Source organism: Rattus norvegicus, chromosome 8 (genome assembly GCF_021556685.1).
Source record: "Rattus norvegicus strain SHRSP/BbbUtx chromosome 8, alternate assembly SHRSP_T2T, whole genome shotgun sequence".
NCBI classification, from domain to species: domain Eukaryota; kingdom Metazoa; phylum Chordata; class Mammalia; order Rodentia; family Muridae; genus Rattus; species Rattus norvegicus.
The window spans coordinates 30,315,679-30,338,905 of NC_141541.1; the positions used below are offsets into that span (position 1 = coordinate 30,315,679).

General features: G+C 46.0%; 1 protein-coding gene and 1 non-coding gene across 7 annotated transcripts in view; one reads left to right on the top strand and one right to left on the bottom strand.

Annotated features, from left to right (window-relative positions):
* Eepd1 (endonuclease/exonuclease/phosphatase family domain containing 1) overlaps window positions 1–23,227 on the top strand; it is a 107,047-nt gene that overhangs the window by 74,594 nt on the left and 9,226 nt on the right. For 3 of the 6 annotated variants that reach the window (NR_190792.1, NR_190794.1, NM_001014088.4), the window contains 2 exons: window positions 17,124–17,234; window positions 21,391–21,525. Coding sequence is in view for 2 of the 6 variants with exons in the window: in NM_001014088.4 (NP_001014110.1) it covers window positions 17,124–17,234; window positions 21,391–21,525 (246 nt within the window). In the remaining 4 variants the exon portion in view is untranslated. Of the gene's footprint in view, window positions 1–17,123; window positions 17,883–17,937; window positions 18,339–21,390; window positions 21,526–23,227 lie in introns of those variants that run through there. The other 3 variants (NR_190793.1, NM_001429804.1, XR_015626608.1) reach the window with 2 other exon arrangements.
* LOC120094485 (small nucleolar RNA SNORA17) lies at window positions 6,787–6,920 on the bottom strand. Its single transcript, XR_015628324.1, has one exon. It is a non-coding gene; the product is annotated as a small nucleolar RNA SNORA17 (small nucleolar RNA).

Consider the following 23,227-nt stretch of genomic DNA (forward strand, 5'->3'; position numbering starts at 1 on the left):
TCTAGAGCTCATCCTCTCCTCCCCCTTTTACGCGAGTGATAGGCATATTAATCCATATTTTGTAGACTGACTCTGCATTGCTGGAATTCTTTTTATATACACCTTTAGGCTTTTAAAGGAGGCAGGAGATAGAGCAAGCATTTACCTGTAGATTAGCCTCGAGAAGCCTACCTTACAATCACAGCTGATTATTCGTGCCTGTGGATTTGAGTGACCACTTAGTGTGATTTTCTTATTCCAGAACATCGTTATTCATTCCTAGCTCCCTTCTCCTTTATTTAATTTTTTTATGTGGTGTAGGCCTTATAGTACAATTAAATGTATGTTCTTTTATACAACCTCTCACCCCCACACACCATAACTCTGGGATTGAAACCATGACCTTGTAGATGCTGAGTGCTCCGTTCAACTGGGCCACACCCCAATCACTTAAATGAGATAATGGAAGGGCAGAAATAGGCTCCCACAACAGCAACTACAATTGCATTTGCAGGTGGTACTTTTTTAAAAATTCAGTTCTCTGGTTAGTGTGAGATTATTTGCTTTTGGCCTAAATATCATATTTTGAAAGTATTAAAATATAATCATATCATTTTTTTCTTTTCCCCATCCAACCTGTTCCATCTCCTTTTCTCTTAAATTCATGACTTCTTTTTCTTTGATTATTATTCTTACACACACACACACACACACACACACACACACACACACACACAATGTATAAATATATACAAATAGAACATCGTCTTTTTGCTTGGTGTTGGTTGTATGTCTATGATTTTAGGGCTGAAATTTGGTATTGGATAACAGAGGGCTCACACCTGGGGAAGACTAGTTTTCTTCCTCTCTTAGTAGTCATTAGTTGCCAGTAATTCCTTGTCTGGGGGTGGGACTCCATGAGATTTCTGCCATGATATCATACCATGATAGCATGTCTATTGATCTAGTAGTTTAGGTTGAGGACGAGTATAACTTCCCTGTCATTTTAAGGCGACATTATCTCACAGCAGGCTTTTGGTTCTTTGCCTCCTTCCATTCTCCTGAGCCTGAGGTGAGGAGGTTGTGTGATAGATGTATCCATTGGGGTTGGGCACCCCATAATCAGTTATCTCTGCATTGTGACCAATGGTGCTTTTCTATAGTGGTGTCCATCTGTTGCAAAGAGAACCTTTACTGAGGAGTGGGAGCTATACCTACGTGTGATATCAAGGTATGTTTTAGAATGCAGTTCAGGGATCACTCTGGTCTAATAAAGTGGCCATAGGTTCTCCTCTAAACTCCATGACTTCACTTGCCCCTAGTAGTTGTCTAGGTTTTCAGTCCCAGGCCTCGTTTTTTTCTCCCGTTGAGCTTTCAGTCCAGTTAAGAGTGATTGGTCACTGCCAAGACATGAGTACCACTATTACCCTTTAGAGATAGCTTGCCTCTCTGATTATAACTTTAAAGTATTGCTCATTAGATGACTCAGCGAAAGAACAGTTTGCCCAATTGTAAGATCAAATGGCAGTCATTTCATTTTCTTTCAGCACCATCTATCTGCCATTTCTCTCCTTCCCTCTATCCCTTCCTTTCTTCCTTCCTTTCTTCTTCCAGAACAGGGTCTCATGTAGCCCAGGCTAGCCTTGAAATGCATGTGTAGCCAAGGATGACCTTGACATTCTGATCTTCCTGTTCTCATCATCCACGTGTTGGGTTTATAGGTGTTTGCCATTGCTCCTGGCTTGATTATGTTATTTTACTGCCTTGGTCTCCATTGTCTCTGTGCAGGTTCAGTAGTCTATCTCACTGGGACCAAGTGACTTTACACAGCTGGATACATTTCTAATACTGCTATGTTAACCAAATGAAGTATTTGATCTATTAGATTTCTTATGATAGACTCATGTGTATTTCCTTAGTGTCCTAAATCTGGTCCTGCCTTAGTGACAGTTTCTTTTGTTTGAAATGAGCTTTAAGGCATTAACTGCATAAAGTACAGTGAAAGTTTCATGTGGATTGAGCAAAGGGGAAAATGACAAGGTATCAATATACTCTAGAAACACCAAGTATTTTGTAGTGAGTGGACATTGAATTTGACTCTCAAATACTAGATCTCAAAATCAGTATAGTATGCCTCACCTAGCATTTGTTTCAGCACATGTCTTGAATGTATACTTGGGCATATGGGTGAGTGGGCATATGGACAGCTGAATGAATGACCAATAGAAATAGAGTATATTTGATTGCCACATAAAATGGTATCTGCTGCCAGAAGTCGTAGTGAAAACGTGTGAGAACTGTTGTGTTAATTTGTTGGCTCGGAAGAGAGGTGCTGAGGGATTTGTCAGTATTGGAAGGCTTCTGCTTGTCTTCACTTTTTAACAGGTTGGTGCTGGCCCTCACAATAGCCAACACCTATAGCTGCTGGGAGAGCCATATGGCACATGTTCTACAGTTTCCTGACCTTTTTTAGTCTAGCCTCCACACTAGTCTTATCAGGAAATGCAAACAATGGACTAAACCTGGAGAGAACTTTCAATTCACTCTTTCTAGAAAGTTCTTAGGCTTTTCATGAATGCTTCCTTCATTCATTGGTTTCTGAATACCGACTTTGTACTCAGCCTAGTTTGGGATAGGTGGTCATTGAAAAGAAACAAAAGGGCAGACAGGTGAAACTGATTTCCCTGAGTTGCTAAACACATCAGTGCCAGATGTTCTCAGCAGGTAAAATGTCCAGACTGAGCTGGTTGTTAAAGTTTGCTTTGCCAGAAATAATTCAGAGGAGTGTTCTGATGAACTGGCAATTCTGCATTTAGGGTAAGTAATTCCTGCAGCTGATAAAATATTTTTACTAGCTTTCAAAGACATTAAAGTGATGAATTTGGACCTTCAGATTCTAGACTTCTTTGGAAAGTGTCCAACCTGGCTTCAGAGATTTTGACACATTTGGGTAGTGATTCACAAGTGCACACTGATACCAGGATGCAAGACCTGCCCGAGGGTCCTAGACTTGATTTCCCCACCACACGCAATGGCTAAAGCAGATCCCCAGCATACCAATGTCGAAACTGAAGAAGTTTGGGGTTGTGCCTAAATGCCCATATTTGCACAAGTTGCTGGGGAAGGCAGGAAATCTCCCAAGGCTTCTAGCCTGTAAGACTGCAGGATTACATCATAGCTAGTCTCCTGCCCTCCCTCTTCCTCTCCTCTTGGCTGGAAGTCCCTGTGGAGACACAGCACTTATCCACTGACTGTTGGTGTGCTTTCTCTGCCTGCTCCCGCCCGTTTATGCACTTAGTTTATATGAATATATTCATGAATAAGGCGTGGAACAAGCGTTCCCTTTCAGGATGAGGCATGGGCATTGAGGTTTCGGTAACAGCAGTTAGTGAGCTTTTCTTTTATGAAAAAGAAATGGCCGAGATGAGAAAGTGGGAAGCACGTGCCTTCCACATGAGTAAAGGCTAAGCCAATCAAGTGATATTTTTCCTGTGGTTAGATGAAATTTCTAGAACACTGGGAGAGAAATTAAATATAAAATTATTGTTTTCAGAGTCACCCTTCTATCCTATGATTTATACAGAAGAGCTTTGGTATCTGCAGGGGGTTGTTCCAGGACCCCTCCTTACCAATTCCTCAAATATTTACATATACACTAAACGCACCCTCTTCTATTTGATCACATTAAGTTTACACTACTTAATACAATACAAACACTATGTAAATAGTAATTGTCTCAATTGTTTAGGGAATGATACTAAAACACGTCTGTACATGTTCAATACACACAAACATACTTTTGTTCTGAATACTTTTAATCTATAGTTGAGTGAATTTGTAAATAAAGATGCTGGACCCATGGGTATGGGTATTTGTTTCAGGAAGGAGCTGAGAGACATGATATCTTGGGCAGATCTCCTGGGGGTCTGGCACACTGATAGGAAGTGGCTTCATTGCCCCACGGCATTGGCGTGGTGGTCACAATACAAACCTTGACCATTATTCAGCTTGGTTTCAGTGCCCATTTCCTAACCCTTTCTATCTGTTTGCATTCAGCCCACCCTTTTCCTATATTCTGAAAGGATCTAAAAAAGTCTGTGAGACTAACATCACGTACTTTGGCGTTGCAGCTGGCCAGAAAATTTAATGAGCAAGAAACTTGACTGAAAGATAGGTGGGGATTTGGCTTTGTGTTTCCCCATTAGCCTAGAAAAATGAAGAATTAATGAATCTCAGACATTCTTCACTTCTTGCTGCCACCAAGCCTCTGGGAATGAAAAATTGTAGGTCTTTCTCTCCTTTGCTGCCCACACAGGAGAGAACACTTAAAGCTATGGAGTCTCCTTGGCAGAAAATTGGGAAAAGTAAAGGCGTTTGAGAGCGGGATTTGGCATAATGAAAATCTACGTAGTAAAATGTCATGAACTATATTGCGTCCCCCCACAGTTTTGAAGTCTTCGTGTTATGATTATTGCTGAAGAAAGCAGGTCATATTAATACGGTTTAGAATAGCTGAAGACTGGCATTTCAGAAGAAAAATGGCAACCAGAGCCATTTCCCTGAGGCATCGTAAGTGCTAATTCTGTTTAGTGTGACAATTCCTAAATAACTCTGGGTCCCTCGCAGAAGCACGTGTAGGTAGTGTTGGGGCTCTGCAGTCTAGAGAGAGTTACAGAGGAAGCTAATTGTCAGCATGTACAGACCAAGAAAATGTGTCTCTGGAGCTCAAAAACTGTGTGTGGGCGTTCACAGAGAGGAGGCCTGGGAGCTAGTGTGAACGGCAGCTTTGCTCTGCTCCAAAGGACTAGTCTTTGGATTGAAGCACTTGGGCACTGAGCCTTCCTCACATTTGCAGTCTTTGTCTGCTTCTCATCTTCTCCTTGTCCTTTCCCTGCTATATCTGAACCTTGAACTCTCTGGGGTAAAAGCGCTCCATACTAGTAACATGTATCACTCCAATAGAAATTCCTGACCTGCAATTCTTTTTAGCCTTTTTATTGGTTTCTTGTGAACCATACATCATGAACTCCAATTCCAGTCATCTCCCGCTCCCCTCGTACCCACCCAACACTCTTGCAACCTTCAATCCAGCAGTGGGGAAAAAAAAATCTCATTGTGTCCCACAGTATACCCTTTTGACCACACTTCTTTGCTTGCAAATGTTCATTACAGTGACTCATTGGTCTGGTACAAGACCTCTGGCTTCTGCTACTTTATCAATACTGGAACCTCTCTGATCTCATGTTGTTGTCCTGTGTCATGGAGATTCTGTAGTGGTTGGGTCTGTAGGACCGGCCCCTTCATATACTCCAGCAGTTCACTGATGGGGTAGATGTTGGGGTGGGCAAATTCAAAGCCCTGGATCTTGGCGCGAGAGAGTTCTGAGCTGGTCAGTCTGCTGGATCTTCTGCATTCACAGGCTTGGAGCTGCCTCACCATCAACCCCCACCAAAAACCAGGGCCAGCTCTTATGTGCTGCCCAGGCAAGGTTTGGGGCCTGCTCTCTGGAACTGCTCTCTGCTGGAGCTGGTGAGGGACATGGCCAGTTCTCCCACTCTCATGACCCTGGGGCCAGCACTCCTGACTAGCATAGACATCGAGGGATGAGGAAGGCATATCCCTGTTGTCCACACCACTGCAAAAGACAAGAGGCAGGGCTAGTTCTCCTGTGCTCACATCCTTGGGGCTGGTTCACCTACAAACCCTACATCAGTACAGGGCCAACTCTCCCAAGTGCTGTAGCAGCTGAGAGGCAGGGACAGCTCTCTTGTTTTTATGACCCCACTGGGGCCAACTCTCCTGCCTACTGTAGGTGGCAAGAAATGGGGGTGGGGTTCTCTCTCTTGTTCATGTCACCACACAGCAGAAAATTGGTGGGCTCAGCTATTTCATGCTCATGCCTCAGGCAAGCTCCCCAGTCCCTCCCACCAGAGTAGAGGGTCAGCTCTACTGTGCTGCCCTGACAATGTGTGCAGCCTGCTCATGCTGCAGCTAGTAAGGGGCAGAGCCAGGTCTCCTGTCTGCTAAACTGGTAAGGGATGAATGTATCCCTCGTCCACAGCACAACACAGGAGGGAGTGGCAGGGCCAGCTCTTCCATGCCTGTATCCTTGGGTTAGGCTCACTGGCAACTTCGATGCCAGAGCCCAGGGTGGGGTCGGCTTTCCTGCTCCTAGGCCTCCAAGGCCAGCTCTCCCATGATGCCCAGGCAAGGAATGGGGCCAGTTCTCCTCAGACACTAATATGGTGCTGGGTGGCAGCCCAGGTGAGGGACATCTGCTTGGCCTTTGCTGGCAATAGATCCCTGCTGCTGCAAGGCCATGGACCCATATGTGGCCCTAGGTAGGTAGCATCACTAGCTACTCACATCAGGCTGACCCTCACTACCCTCTAGTTCTCAGCTCTGCCTCTCTTCCTTGTGCCCACGTCTTTCTGTTTCTCTTTCTCTTCCCCTTCTCCACCACCTACTTGCTCATCTTAGTGACACCTCGGGTCTTTGAGTATCTGGGGTTGTGAGGAGTGGTCTCAGGACTGCTATGCCCCTGCTGTATTATGGTACCAGGCAGGGGTCATCTCAGGCTTGGTCTGATCTCCAAGGCCTGAGCAGTGCTGCACTGGTGATCTTCTCATGATAGCTGTCTGGGCCCCATGGCTCTAGTCTGGTGGTCGTCTAGGGCTCGCTCCTTGCTCAGCCCAGGGTTCGTTCTTCTGGTTTCCACCTTGACCATGCCACATGTCCTGGGAGTTTATCTGGGCCTGTCTGGTGCAGGATTTGTGGTTGCCTCAGGTCCCCTTTTTTTTTTCAGGGAATGTTGGGCTACTGTAATCATTCAGATGTTCATAGGTAAGAACACTGAGCATAGACATAGCCTCTCTCCTCTCTGTCACCTACTGATCCACATGTGACACAGCAGCCACACCTGCAATGCCTCTAGGGACAGGGACCTACCACTTTTGAGGCATGAGTTATTTTGACTTGTGGTTCCTGAAGTTTCAACCATAGTCCTTGGCTCCACTCATCATGATGACTGGAGACTCTTCACCTTGCGGGATCTGGGAAGTAGATGGAGACCATCCTGTTGTCCCTGGATCTCCTTTCCCCTTTTTATTCCTGCAGCCCCATCTGGAATAGTGTCTGTCCCATCCCCCACTTAGATGATGATGATGATGATGATGATGATGATGATGATGATTTTTAGAAATGTGTTCCGATATACCCCTCGGCCCTCTTTATGAAATTTTCCAGGCATTTCTCAGTCCATAACCACACAGGGCTGGAGAGATGGTTCAGTGGTTAATTCACAACCACCTGTAAACGCAGCTCCCGGGGAGCTGATCCCTTTCTGGCTTCCTTGGGTCTCCACACACATGGGAGATATTCATGAGAACACATATACATGCACATACATTAAAAAAGAAGCACAATTTACCATCATACCCTCTTGCGAATCACTTTGCTTAGGGTGCTTTGGTGGGGGGGGGGTCGGAGGATGGTCTTTTTCCTCCATGTTATCCATTCTTTGAGGGTGTTCGTCAGACATCAAAGAGTAAAGATGAGTCTAAAAACAGGAAGGGGTGTGCTTGTCTAATCAGCAAGGCCTGTGTTAGGACATATGCTACCTTGTGGTGCAAGTTCATGGCAAGTGCATCTGATCACAAGTCCATGTTGTAACACACAGCCCGACAGCTCTTGCCGAACTGGCAGCTCAGCATTACAGTAGAAGTAGCAGGCAGCTCTGCTTCCTCCGCCTTCACTGTTAGTGTGCTTCTTGGGCTACTTAAACTGTAGACTCTGGGTAAGCATGTTCAGTGAAAGGGCCGTGACATGAACATCCCAGTGTTTTACTGTGATGTGGGATGTGCTTCAGTCTGCCTGCAACTTCCCCACGTTCTCCCAAAATAGCTATAAAAATCCTCCAAAACGCACTGCTATTTTCAGACTTGCTTCCACTTAGAATAATTAGTTTCAGTCATTACTCACGAGTTTAGTGCCTTAATTGGGAAAGAGGAGCTTCTTTTATTTGCCCTAAAGCTAACTCACTCTCTCTCTCTCTCTCTCTCTCTCTCTCTCCCCCCCCCCCCCTCTCTCTTTCTCTCAGAACCAGTTTTCAGTTTTCGAAGAATTACTGGGTCATTCCCAGAGCGGAGAGAAGTATTGAGTTACTGCGTATAAGGAGCCACCCCACGGTGGGCCCTGCCTCTCTGTTCCCACTAGATCACCTTGCATTCTGTACTGCAGCTGTGCAGCCTTTGAGATCGCAGGGCCCCTGTTCACAGTCTTCAGTGATGATAGGGGTGCTTGTGGGCAAGGAACTGATTCCTTTCAGCCTGGTTAGGACTCTGCAAGCTCATACCGCTCCTGCTGTCTTTGCTGCAGCTAAGTAGCTCTCTGGTCTATCAACTCTTCCTGCTTTCTCTGCTACGCTTCTTCTGTGTGCTTTCTTTGCTTCTGAAATGCTCGCCCCACTTCTTTGTCTACTCAGCTCCTCTTTCTCTTCAGTTTGGATCTCAGACATTACCTCTGCAGAAGCCTCCTCCAACTGAGGCAGTTTCCCCACCAGGGGCAAATATGCACACAGGTTTCTCCAGTCAGTTCTTCATAGCATGAGTCACCAGTCTGGTTTTGCTTTAGGCTGTTTCTTGATTAACTGTATGTCTCCACCTCTGGTCCCCAGCCTTCATCCCTAGCCAACACAGCCTGGGCAGGCAATGGTGCTCTTTCCTAATTCTCAGAGGTCCAGAACTGCTGTGCATCCAATGTTTCTGTCTCGCTCAGCCATTGTGCGCTGATGCTTTAATCCCTGCAGTGAGGCAGAGCTCTGAGAATTAATGAAGGGAGAGAGAATACAGGTTTGCTGCTAAATAACAGACCCGGCCCAGAAGGGCACATTCTGGGAGAGAACCCCGGTGATGGCGGTGGTGTGCGGCTAGCATCTGGTAGATTTATTTAAAGTATCTGAGCCGCTGAGCACACACAGTTCCACAGAGTTCTAAACTCAAAACCAACCATACTACTTAGCAGTTTTTGGGGCTTAGACTCGCCCGAGGGTCCTAACAAGTGCAGGTTGGTATTAGGAGAATTTCTCCACAGAGGTATTTTATTATAAGGAAAGCTAGAGAGAGGGATAAAGGTGAGTATCGTCTGTCTGCAGGTGACAGAAAAGAAGTTTATTTGTGAGGATTCTTCTCTTTTGTGCCCATCAGACATTTTAAAAAAAATGTCACTTTCTTTCCAATCACAGATTCTGGGAGGTGGACTATAGCTTTTGTCATGTACTCCCCAGGTCTCTCTCTGAGCTGTAGTCTACCACAGGTACATGTTAAAACAAAACAAAAACTCTTGGCTTGTTTTCATAAACAAAGACAGAATAACCTTAAGTTCTTAAGATATTTGAAACATGATAAAACACATGGCGCATGTGAGGGTGGGTGAGGGTCTCCTGCCACCGTTGTATAATGTTTCTAGTGAAAAATAAGCCTCAAATGGCAGAAATTATCTCCAGGCAATAAATCTTTCACTATCAAGGGGATGCAGTGTAGATAACAGTGATTTAGAGAGCCTGTTACTTAGGTTCGAGGAGTTTCTCCAAGTGTGGCATGTATAATCCTGGCAGGGGAACAGTCTACCATGATCCCACTAGGGAGGAGAGACAGCAAGATCGTATGTTTGAGGCTAGACTGCTACATGCTGGGGAATTGTCTCAGAAAGGGACAAGGGACCATAGATGTAGGAAAAGTAGAATGTGTGTGTGTGTGTGTGTGTGTGTGAGAGAGAGAGAGAGAGAGAGAGAGAGACAGAGACAGAGAGAGAGACAGAGACAGAGAGAGAGACAGAGAGGGAGAGAGACAGATAGAGCATGTGTGAATAGAGAGATGAAGTCTATGGATGAGATTCATAGGAAACCGTCTAGAAATAATTTCCTAGAAATATTAGCATTGGTGGTCTTTGCACAGTGATATTACACTCTTATTTTTTCTGTCTTTGCCTTACGAATTGCCTGAGTTATTATATCAGCCATTAGTTTCTATTTAATGAGAACAAAACAAAACAAATGACCACAAGATCACCATCAGAGTCTCCGCTACCATGTGAGATGGATCCTTAGTGCCTGAAGACCTTGAGAGAAGAAAGGAAGTTTTAGAACTGTTTCTGAAAGGTAGGGACAGTGGTGACAGTGACACAGAGACGAGCTAGCTGTTCGAAGCATACCATCCCTAAGGAGAGCTCTTATTCACAGTCCTAATTTTATTTCAGTCTCCATGAAATTTCTTGCTTTTGAAACTACTTGCCCTTAAAATTTTTGGGGTGGGGTGGGGTAGGGAAGTCCTTCCTCAGTACATGTAACTGTCTCGTGTCTTTTGGGAACCATGAGAGATTACCAGCCATTGGAGACAGGTTATATGCAAAGAGGTCATAATTAAATGATTGTATGGCTGTTTGTTCCTTTCCTTCCTCTGTGAAGTACAGATGCTCGGACAAGGATGCACAGCCAGCCACACACAACTTCCTTTTCCTTTCTCTGTAGAAAGAGGAGCTGTTCTCACAGTGACATGTAATAAAGAAGGAGCTGACGGCCTGGGTTTCTCTGGACAGATGAAGGCAGGGTCTTACTTAGAGCAGGGTCCAGGTGACACGCAATGACATGGTCCCCATGAAAGGGAAGGCTGACCTATAGCATGCATGCTTGTGAGGTAGGCTACTAGTGACACAACTGGCTTCAGCAGGGTCGTTTGTCTTCAGGCTTCAGTTCCAGAGAACTAACAAGTTGGAGTCTGGATGGACACTGCATGAAGGCAGGCGTACACTGTCATCTGGGAGTAGCTGGCTAATGTGTTCTGAATGCTTGGAGCAAGAGAGTTGACCAATCCTGGCTTTTTACCCTCTTGCTGGCCGTGTGATTGACCCAGTCCTGTCAACCCCATGAGGCAAATGGGGATATCATTGTCTAACCAGAGGGACTGCTCCTATGACATGTTAGAAAGAAGGTGCCAGTTTGTGAGAAGTGCCTCCCACATTTCTCTTCCTTCTCTATGCCTCTTTCCATCTTTTTTTTTTTTAACCAGAAGCACACCTGTGTGTAGATGATTAGGTGCTTGATTGTTCTTTTTATTGGACTCAGCCTACAAGGATCAAAGCCTATTAAAAGTAAGCCTCTATTCTAATTACTTTGGTGAGGGTAGCTTCTTGTGGAGTTTAGGAGACACCGCAGAAAGCTGGTATAGACCTTTTTGTGGGGAACCAAGCTACTGGCAAGTTGACCCTAGTGTTCCAACAGTGCCTTTGTCTTCTTTTTAGGGCTATTTTCTGCTAATGGAAAAGGCCATTTGCTCACTGGGCCTTTGAGTAGTAGAGGCTGAAGTGGACTCCTCTGTTCTTTCCCCAGGACCCAGGGTCTCTGGGCACAGATCCCTGAGGTAATGAAATGGGAGTACTGTGCGTGGGTTTCAGACAAGCCTTGGATCCTGGCATCTGTGTTTGCATTTGAGCTGAGGTAGCTGCACTTTGGCTGGCTATGTAGGGACACAGTACTCATCCTTAAAGAATGTAGGCCAGGGGGTCTTTTTCCTCCCATAAAGGTTTTGGGGAAAGGGAATGGGAATGTTCTTTGCCTTTGCTCTCTGATGGTGTTGGTTGCGTTCTGCCTGAGAACCATCTTTTTCTAGATGTGTGCGAGGGATGGTGAGACTACAAACCATCACCAAAGATATAGCTCCCAGTAGAACTGAGAAAGGAAGGCTGTTTTTATCTCACTTGTACAATGTGGTCTTTCCAAGTCTTGGTATTTTAGAGAAACTTCACAATAGGCTTGCTGTATTTAGAAGGTCAAACATGGGTACTAATTAGTTTATACTTAATGAATTTTAGCATTTGCTTAGTTTTATTATGCAGCAGGCTGATGCTTTTTATGGACTCTGGCCATCCCTTCCTTTTGGCCACCATGTAAGGAATTTCCAATATCTGTTATGTCCTGTGCTCAAACATTTAGATAAGGAAACGCCCTTACTTCCCACCGATATTTCTACAAGCCCTGTCATTGTCTTTTGCCATATTGTATCCTATTCAGATGAGACCCTTGACCCTGCTTGACCTGAGATTGGGCTTCTTCTCTTTTTGGTGGCAATGTATCTTTATAAGGAGAAAACACTCCATCTACTTCATTCGCCAAAGCAGATTGGATTTTTTTCAGTGGCCATACCGAGAACACAGAGGAAATTGGCCTCATCATATGGGAAACTCATTGTCAAAGGGAAGTCACGTCCAAAATGAGGGAAGCAAACCAAACACCCACCCAGGGAAGCAACTCATCTGGAAATCCATCGTCATGGAGCCGGCGCTCCTTGTCATTCCAGGAAACAGGATGAAGTGGCCATGTGGTGTTTGCTTTAAAATGGCTACCAGGACTCCAAAGCTGCTTCCCATTAACCCCGTGAATACTATTAGCAATATGTATAAACTGGTCACAGGGCCAGGTCTTCCTTTACCTTGACTACAAAAGGAAGCTTTAAGTCTCCTAGAGAGTTGGAACACTGTTTTCATTTTTACTTCGACCATGGCCAGTGGCATTAAGGAATATTCTTTTTAGAAAATGGGAGTGGTCAAAGTAAATAAAAAAAAGAGTGCAAAGGTCTGTGGGCAAAGGCAGTCATTTCAAGTCGTAGGGCCCTTTGACCACTGCAGAGATAAGTCATCAGCTGGTCCAGGGCAGACCTGGCAGGCAGCGAGCACTGAGGTCACAGACGTAGTAGATTTTTTTGTCTCTGCATCTCCCAATGCCAGTGCCCCAGGCACCTTGTAGATTGCCATTAAGATGTTTGCTTTGGCCTCCTGTTGCCAAGATATAGGGCGGGGTGGTAATCAAGTAATTCCCATCATTTCTTCCTCATTGGTTATATTAGTCAGTTTTCTGTGACGGTGACAAAATGCCTAAGACAACCACCTTTTAAAGAAGAAAAGTTTACCTTGGCTCATGGTTTTACACATTTCATTCTGTGGTTCATTGTTGACTGTGTTGCCTTTGGGCTCACGGCAGGGCAGAACTGGGTGGTGGTAAGAACGTGGTAGAGGGAACTACCTGAACACCAGGAAGCAACAACAAGAAGAAAGGACCATGGTCCCAATATCCTCTTCAGAAACATAACCCCAGGAACCTGATATCCTCCTGGTAGGCCCCATAGTTTGAAGATTCCTCCACCTCCCCATAGTGCTACCTTCAAGGGGACCAAGGCTTAGACACAAAGGCTTTGGGGGGTAGTATATCCACACAGTAGTACTGATCATCCTTCTGGCCACTGGCTGTGGGGCAAGTTTAAAAAGAAAAAAATGGTTTTGCCCTGCTTGGACTGAATGCAGAGAAGCAAGTTGTGTCTGTGGCTACCCTTGTAGCTCATGCTTCTAGAATGTAGAGGGTGGAAAACCATTGACATAGTCACAACCGAGCACCATTGCTTGCCTGCTGTGTGCCTCGATGTTATATGGTGATCTCATGGATCAACTGCAGAGAGCCACAAGCCAGATGCTTTCAAGGTGCCGGGTTGAAATGCTAACATGGTTTTTGTTTAGAGCAATGAAAGCTGTCTTCCCAGACCGTGCGTGCGTGTGCGTAATGGAGGTTGAATGGCTGAGCTCCACGGCAGCTGCCCAGCTTGTCTGAGCTTCTCACACATGAGAACTGCCTGGGGAAATCTGTTACAGCTTTCAATCTTAGACCTAACCTCAGAGATTCAGTCAATTAGGGCTTATTAATTAACTGGATTAAGAAGAAGAGAGGTAGGCGAGATGGCCCAGCGGGTAAAGGCACTTGTGGTGGAATCCTGTAGATAGAACTGAACATAGCTGGGTAAAGATAAAGAAGATTCAACTCCGTGAAGTTGCCTTCCAACCTCCACACATGTGCCAGGGCACACACACCACCCCCATCATAATACTAAATAATTAACTTACAAAAGAGCAGGGGCCAGCTTAGTTCTGATTTAGGTTGATGATCAGTTAGCTGTAAGAGTTTGAGGCATGCAAGGGAGGATGGTATATTGGTATGAGAGTGGACCAAGTCACTGTTACTGGGACACCTTTTTTTGAACAACACATACTTTTCTTCTGCCATCCCTGCCATTTCGGTCTTTCTGCCTTAGTGACCCAGTTGTACTCACGGGACTATTGTGTCTTTCTTTTGGTTGGGTGGGTGATACAGATTATTTAAGAAGTAGCCGACTTCAAACAGTTTAAGGCAGAGTCCAGGTAGAGAGTGCTTACAAGATGCTTCTCGGTCACATTAGTCTACATTCATTATACATGACCCTGGGTTACATAAAGGCATCTATATGAATATGTAATGCACTTTGAGCTTACTCTTGCTCTATACCCCACCCTGCCCTTCCTGTTAGCCCCCTTATTCCCCTAGAGAGTTTTGATTCTGCATTCATATATGTACACTGGATTGTACGAGTCTGTATAAAAGTTAGGAGCCACACATGAGAGAAAACATGTGACACAAGTCTTCCTGAGACTGAATTCACTTATTATGATTATCTCCAGTGTGTCCAGTTTCTTGAAAATTACAGAACTTCGCTCTTTGTAGCTGAAAAGAACTCCATTCTACACATTGGACATGCTTCCTGAAGATGTCTTCCTTTTGTTTCCCTTTGGCATTGCTGGGATCCAATAACTCTGTGGAGAGGGCCTGGCCTCAGCTCCTCTGACCTTGCTCCACTCTGACCCACCTGTCAGACAAGGGATCCAGCAGACAGGACATGTGTTCAGGTCTTCCCAATGGCATTCACCAGCTGTGTGATCGTGGCCTTAAACCCGAGCCTGGGCCTCACCTGTCTGTGAGGCACTTCGCTCATGAACAACTGTGGGCTGTGTGGAGACAGCAGAGCTGTTCTGGATGGCAGCATCTACCGTAGTGCAGCCGATGGAAAGGCAGACATGTTGATTTCTCACAGCTTCCTCAGATCACAACTCATCCTGGGAAATGGTGGACATTGAGACAGCACGTCTTAGGAGCCTGCTGATGTTTATGTGTCTTGTCTCTGGATCTCACTTTGATCAGTGAGGGCATAAGAGGTGTCCTACTGTGCAGGTTAGCTGTGAACTTCGAATGCAGAGTCATCTCCAGTTACAAACCCATAATTCTTTTCTCCAGTTCTAGAACCATAAGAAAATCCTACCTTGTACTTAGCAGTGATCCTGGAAATTGAGGATAGAACAGTTTCGGCCGGCAACGAATCTATCTCCTCAGCTTTTTGAATAATTATTCGTCTTTAGCAGCATAAGAAATACAAAAGAGGTTGGACAAGGGGAAATGTGTTGTGTGGGCTGAGAGAGGATGACATGGGCCAGTTTCCAAATGTTCTAAATTTAAGTTGGCTCATCAGGATCAGTGATGATGCCTCCTTAGGGCTTCTAGAGGGGGCAAGCACAGAAAGCAGTGCCATTGGCTTGGTCACTTGAGCTGGTTGAATTTGGGGTGTGTTCAGAGATCCACCTGTCCCCAGCTATCCAAAAACCCTCCTGAGGGTTAAGACCCTGCTGCTGGCTGTGGCACCACTGCCTGTAGACAGTGACCCTCAGATGCCCGGGTTCCATGGTAGCTGTAACCTGACAGGGACTTGTGATGATTAACCATCTAGGGTGCACTGTGGAGGTTCTGATGAGACTTCAGTCCTACTTGGGAGACATTGAGGCTTCGTTGGCATTGAAGACCTGGGTTTTGATGGCCTTGCCACTGTAGCAATTGCTTGGAAGTGTTTCCCCTCACTTATCTCTGTTGTCCTTAGATCACAGCTGCGTTTTTAGGGGGGTTTGTATCCTGCTGCATTGGTTCCTTTTTGCATCGCTGTGACATTATCTGATAGAAGCAACTTTTAAAAAGGAAGGATTGTGTTTGGCTTGCAGTTTGCAGGTTAACAATAGGTTGGCTTAAAACTCAATGTCCTTCTGCCTCTGAGTGCTGGCATTAACAGGTACAAGCCACCATATCGTGCCTTGCCTGAGTTTTCAGTTTCACTGATGAGTTCCCCTTTAATGCCTTCATGTTATCCAACCTGGCGAAAGCGTCTCTTCTGTCTTCCCAGAGGAGTCCCTCCCTCTCCTCCTCTACCCAGGCTTCTGTGCTCTTTGCACACAGGAATCAGAGTGGATGCCGATGCTCTGTTGGCTGCTTCCCCTTTAACTCAGTCTAGGACCCCAGACTAGAGAATGATATCACTCGCCTTTAGGTGGTGGGTCTTCCAGTGCCCTTTAACCCAGTCTTGAAGCTACAGCAGACATGCCCAGGAGATTATCTCTCAGGCGATTCAATCCTGTCAGTTATACCCCACCAACTTCATTTGTGTGGTTCTGTGCTGCCCAGAGGGCATGAAAGGAACTTGCCTGGCTGAAGCCCCTGAAGGGCTGTCGGCGGCACTGTAGAGTCCAGGATCCATGCTTAGGCAAAACTGAGGCAGCCACAGCTGCTCTCAAACCTAATTACCCGAAGAGCTTACTACAAGCTCTGATCAAGCAGACCCATGATGTGCTCAGAGAATTAGTGATTTCCAGGAGATGCTGCTGCTGCTGTTCCTCAGACCACACAGAAGAGGAGAAAAATAAATAAAAATAGCCAAGCATACTATGTATATAAACACAGGCTGTGGGAGTCAACTGGGGACAGAGAAGAAGTTTGCTGGCTCAGAATTAAACTGGGGTCATTTTTGCTCCCTCTAAGCCAAGCACTGATCCTCATCCAGGGGCTCCTGGGACCTTGAATCTCCCAGTGTCACAGTATGTATAGGGACCAGACATCTCTTTCTGAACCGTGGAGATTAGAATGATGGAGAGAAACCATTTTGTTCTGAACAAAGAGGGTCCTCAGGTGATAATGGCTTGTAGGTTGATAAATATTTGCTTTCTAATTTGTGGTGTTTAGTAGCATGGTTATGTGCAAACCCTGTTTTTTGTTTGTTAAGTGGGGTTTAACAACCCTGTTAAACAAGGACATCGTTATGTCCTTATTTTGCAGTAGCCAAATCAAGCATTCAGAACATGGGGATGAAAGTCAGCAGGTTTTTAAGTGTTTTGTGGTAACACAGAATCATCTGTGTCTAGTTTCTGAGGATGCTGTGCACAGGGACACACACACACTGACCCGAGTTCTGTCTTTGCAGTTCTGTACAGAGCTGAACCAGCCAATCCTGCCCAACATCCGCAAGTGGAAGGGCCCCCGGGGATGCTGGAGGTCCATTGTTGCTGAGAAGCCTTCCAGTCAGCTCCAGAAGGTACACCTCTCTGACAACTGCCTGCATGAATTTTGTTCTTAAACACAATATCCCCCAAACTAAGGGCGATTTAATTTTTTCTTTGTCAATGTCCATGGTCCAGGTTTGCATTATCGGCCCTGACTTTTATAGTCATTTTTAATGCCCTAGGCCTCATTTTATATTTTGATCAGAGATGAATTCCTACTCACATAGAAACGGGAGCTTAGCATTATGGGAGGAGGAATCCTGTCTGGGACCAAGGCATCTCTGCGTTTGTCTGTATGTCTGCCCTTTGTCCTTGTAATCCTGAGGTGACAGCTCTGTCCCCTGCCAAGCTTTCAGAAAACCCTATTCGCTGGCTGAGAATTTGCACTCACTGTAGTTCACGCATTGCATATTCTCTCTCTCTCTCTCTCTCTCTCTCTCTCTCTCTCTCTCGTGTGTGTGTGTGTGTGTGTGTGCACGTGTGCACAGAGGTTGGCCATTAGGTGTCTTCCTCCATTGCTCTCCACCTTTTATCTTGTTGAGACAGACTCTCAGTGAACTGGCAGCTCAGGGATTCAGATACACTCAGCGAGTCAATGAGCTTCAGGGATCCACTCTCTCAGCCTTCTACCCTAATGCTGGGGTTCGAGGCATAGGCCACAGAGTTCAGCTCTTTATCTGGTTCTAAACATAAGTCCCCGGGCTTGTGGTACCTTGCAGGCTGCCATCTCTCTAGCCCGGGTTCTTAGTTTTTTAAGAAGATTTCTTGCAATTATTTGAATTTAAAAAGCACTGTTCTCACATAATTTTAGCACAGGTGCAGATGTTTTAAGGTTCTGATATTCCTTGTCTGCTTACAATGTTATGGGTTGTATTTACATGGTTGATACTTGTAATTTGGGATTCAAGTAATAGATGTAGAATGGATTAAAATTATCTATTCATTTACGAGTATTGACTCTAAGGCTCTTTTCAGTGGCTACTGAAGACTGCATGTGACTCCTTTATCTGGGTTGGCTGCTTTAGGGTGGAAACAGACTTGGAGTGGACAGCGAGTTCACAGTGGGCCTAAAGGAGTTCACGTGGGATGCATCTGGTTTTCAGATTTGTAGCCAGGGCTCTGCTTTTCAGTCCACCAAAAAAAAAAAAAAAAGAAAGAAAGAAAGAAAGAAAGAGAGAAAGAAAGAAAAAAGAAAAGGAAAGAAAGAAAGAAAAGCACTTTTCATGGATCTCACTGAATGAAACTTCATATGCCTCTTAAGAGTCCGTTCGCCTTTCTTCATTCATTCAATAACTATCTGCGAAAGGTTATTCATGTATACGTGAGAAAAACAGACCCAGCAACCTAGCCCTATCTGTGGCCACTTTTTATAAGACCTTCTGGGTATCCCAATCCCTTTCACTAAGTGTACAGCCATTGAGAAGGACAAGTCAGCTCACCTTCCTTTAGGAGGGGGCGCCAAGGCCAGCAGAGCACTGTCACTGAGAGCTTTCTGCTTTAGTTATTTCTTCTGCACACTGTGAGTAGTAGCTCTCTCCTCAGCTCACAGGATAGCCCCAGTATAGAAGGAGACAGTGAGTGTTGGGTGCTTCCTGGAATAGAGCACCACCAGGGCTGGGTGAGATGTGGCTCAGGGGATGGTGACTTTGAACTGGGATCCCTGCCAGTTGTCAGGCTGCAGCCATGTCTAGGCCTCGCCTCCTGTTATTATGGGCCCAGTGGGTCACAGTCACACAGATTAATGGCATGTGAGAGTTCTTAAACTTTAATGCTGCACAGATCCAAAAATCATTTTTAAGCATAATGTGAGTCAGGCATCATATCTCCATGGTAGTGAACTTGCAGTCCATATACTGAACAGCTGTTGGGTCCCTGAGCCCTGCAGTCATGTTCAGGTATCAAATGGAGGAACAATTCAGAAATAAAACAGCAGCCAGGCGATGGTGGCACATGCCCTTGATTCCAGCACTCAGGAGGCAGAGGCAGTGGATCTCTGAGTTTGAGGCCAGCCTGGTCTACAAAGCAAGTTCCAGGAAACCAGGGCCACAAAGAGAAACACTGTCAGAGAGAGAGAGAGAGAGAGAGAGAGAGAGAGAGAGAGAGAGAGAGAGAGAGAGAGAGAGAGAGAGAAACAGAGAGACATAAAAATGTAGGAAGAAATGATTTTCCCCAAAGCAGCCCCTGTCGTTGGAAGTGGCAGCCTGCCTATGCCCAGTGAGCTATCTCTGGCATAAGTGCTTTTCTATGCTGTGACCATTCTGCCTAACTGAGTCATGTTTTGAAGGGTCCCTTGGGGAGGGTCAGAGCCGCAGTGAGAAGGAAGAAGTGTAGGGATGAGAAAGGCTCAGAGAAGCTGGGGGCCTTGATCAGGGGCAGGGAGCAGCATTGGAACCGAGTCCTCTTAGGACACCCCTCCTCCCATGTCCTGGAGGATTGTGGAGCCGGGCGGTTTTCTGGCAGCTGATGTGAGTGATGCTCGAGGCAGTGTGTGACTCCTTGGGCCACAGTAAACAAAATAATGGCCTTCTCTCGAGCCTACTATAGTGACTGTGTTCTCTGTCTCCATGAGGAACTGAGTCTTAGATACACTGAAGGGCTTGTCTTGGCTGAGACCCAAGTATGACCATGCTTAAACTAGCACTATCTTTAGTGGTGGGCAAGGAGACTCTTTGATTGTTGGTCTCTCTCTCTCTCTCCCTCTCTCTCTCCCTCTCTCCTTATGCATTTATGTCCCTCTCACTGTACCCTTCCCAGTCACCCCTTCCCACAATCCTTCCTCCATCCCCATTCCTCTGAGTGGGTGTGGTCCCCACTGAGTATCTAGTCTCTTCAAGGCTAGGTGCTTCCTCTCCCACTGAGGCCTGACAAGGCAGCCCAGCTAGAAGAACATGTCCCATATAGAGGCAACAGCTTTTGGGATACCCTCCTCCCCAGCTCCAGTTGTTTGGGACCCACATGAAGACCAAGCTACACATCTGCTTCATATGCACAGGGAAGCCTAGGTCCAGCAGCCTGTGTACGTTCTTTGGTTGGCAGTTTAGTCTCTGAGAACCCCAACGGTCCATGTTAGTTGACTCTCTTGGCTTCCTGTGGAGTTCCTATCTCGTCCCGGGCCCTCAAGTCTTCCTCCTATTCTTCCCCAAGAGCCCTCAAGGTGGGCAAGGAGATTCTTAGACAACATAAAACTCATGTTTATATCTCCACTATGTCCCTCCTACACACACCTGTTTAAATGAGTATGCCTGTCAAGTATCTGACTGGGTGGTGAGCTGAAGTTGTGTGTGTGACAGTGTCTGCTCAGTGGTGGCTAAGGTTAAAGGTTACTTCCTCTCCCATTGCAACATAGAGGAGCAGGGTCAAGTGCCACTGGCCTGTTTGATGACCTGTTGATCTGTCCCTGGTGTCAAACCCTTAAGAATGCCCTGATGACCAGCTGTGGCTCAGCTGGAGTAGGCAGACTGATGCATTTCTCTCTCTATAAGGCCCCAGAGGCAGTGGCCAAAGCAAACAGAGGAAGCATCTTCTCTGATTCCTTGAGACAGACGCGGGCCTTGAACTGTTGCCCAGCACAATCCAAGTTTGTCTGCACCCCCCCATCAAGGCCTCTGGCCCAGGCTTCAGACTTCTGTGTGTAGTCCTGCCCATCTGTAGAGAACCCCATTTCAAATCACTGGAACCCCTAAGCATTGACGTCCATTCGTCGGGCAAATACTGACTGAGAGCTGACAAGGGCTTAGGCACCATTTGTGCAAGCAGTAACTTACCCACAGGCCTACCAGCCCTCAGAGTCTTTGAACTCACATTGGCACCTATGCTACGGGGTTTAGGGGAGTTACTCAGTCTCTATGAACAGCAGTGGCCTCATCTGTCATGTGCAGATGGGAGCTGTTGTCTCCTGTCATGTGGTCACTCAAAAGTGATTCTGGGCCTGGTATGTGCTTTTCCTACCTTTTCCCATAAAGGGAAGAGCTAGGCACCCTTGGCCATGAGGAAAACTCTGCACTGGGCATCGGTACACTGTGGCTTGGAGGTATGTTCTTCGTTATAGAAGCATCCCATGGTGAGTGACTGTGAGGGCCTGAAGCAGAGCCCACTGCTCCATGTCTGGTCCTTCTGCTTTTCCTTATGCTATGTGCCTCTTGGAATTAGGAACCTGGCACCAAGACCCTGTTTCCATTTGCCCTGCAGGGCCCCTGCTACTCTGGATTCCTGTGGGACACAGCAGCCAATGTGGAGCTGAGAGACATCCCCGGGCAGGAGAGCTCACCCAGCAACGGTCATGCGAAGACTGTGGGTCCCAGCCCGTTCCTCGCCAGGTTCAAGGTACCTGTTTCCTGTCACCTCAGAAATCCAGTTCCTTCCAAAAGGGAAGTCTTTGTGACACTGACCCAGAGAAGTCACATCTTTCTCACTTGATAGTATTCTCTTAGTGTAGGTTAGTACCTATTCTGGAATAGGTAACCTTCTACAGGGCAGTAGTGAAGGGATTTTTGAGGGCATCTTTGACCCAGAAAAATCTAACCCATGGCAAGAAGAAAGACAGTAACCTGGGAGGAATGAGGCACCCTTGTCTCAGCAACAGGGACTGTGGCAAAAGGATTGCTTGTGTCCAGGAGTTCAAGACTACCCTAGGCAACCTAGTAAAACCTCTCCTCTCAAAAACAGGTAGCTAGTTAGCTAGACAGTTGATAGGTGATATTTAGTTGATAGATATATGAAATGACAGACAGACAGGAAAGAAAGAAAGTGGGAAACTAATTCATACAGCTGTTTCCATGCATGTTATACAGAAGGATAACCTTTCTTAAAATCAGGCATTGCCTAGGCCTCGGCCATCTGTGATAGGGCCTAGGCTGTTTTCAAGTGTGTTTACTGGGTCCCACCTGTCTGGTACTGACTAATGGGGTCAAAATGGCCACCTCTGGCAGAGCTGCTCTAAGGAGCCTCTCTCTTCAACTGCCCCTCAGACCTCATTGTTTAGATGTCAAGAAGAATGGACCCACTGAGGGCTTATTGGATTGGAGGTGGGATCCAGAAGGAGCTCTGGACTGAGGGACCCCATCATTGGCTTCTCTTTATATCTCCTTGTCCATGAAGAGGCTTGGGGGGGGGGCGCTGGGTGGTGTGGATCTGAGTGTCCTCTCTCTGCTATGTCTTGCATACCTCTTGACATTGTTCCTGAATACCAAAGTGCTTTAATGATGGACATAAGAGGAAACCAGAAAGTCACCACAGAGGCAATGAACCTCATCACAACTTAACTGTGAATTCCAAGTCAGGCAGCTTGACCCCTTCAAGAGTCCAGCAAGCTGTTCTCTATTGGTCTCTATTGACATCTTTTCTTTCTGTGTCTTCCCCAGTAACTCTGGAGCTTTAAACTTACCCACTAAGGCCAGCATCATTTAAGCCCAGCATGAAGTGGGGCTTGGGGACAGCCATGTCTCTATCATGGGTTATATAAGCCTGTATCCCATCTCCCAAATTTGTAGTAGTGAAGGCGATAGGATTGGTGTATGCTCACACCGATGTGTCTTCTGTGGCATCAAGTGGCTCCTTCAATCCCTTTTCTTGCCATATTGATGAGGTTCTGTCTGTATTTCTGGCACCTGTGATTCTGATCCATGAGTTGGCCAGGATTATCTTTAAACCTAACAATACATTTAACTTTTAAATGGTTTGTTCCGGCTCCGGCTAACTGGAACAGGCAGCCACAACCAGCTTATATAGCTAAAAAGCAGGCTGGTATTTTTGCTAGTGCCTTTATTATTTTTTGAGAAACAGTCTTGCTATGTGGCCTACATAATGAACCTTTCCAGTCCTGCCCCGCTCAGCTCCCTGAGAGCTGGCATTACAGAATAGCTACCATGCCTACCACCGTACAAAAACAGCTTGTAAAACACTGTCTTTAGCTAACATAAAAAAAAAAAAGCAAACTATATTTAATAGGCTAATAAAGAAAATGCTAGCTGTGGCATTGGGAGTGGTGGCTTCAAATCATTGGAAGCAATCACCCAGCCCAGCCATT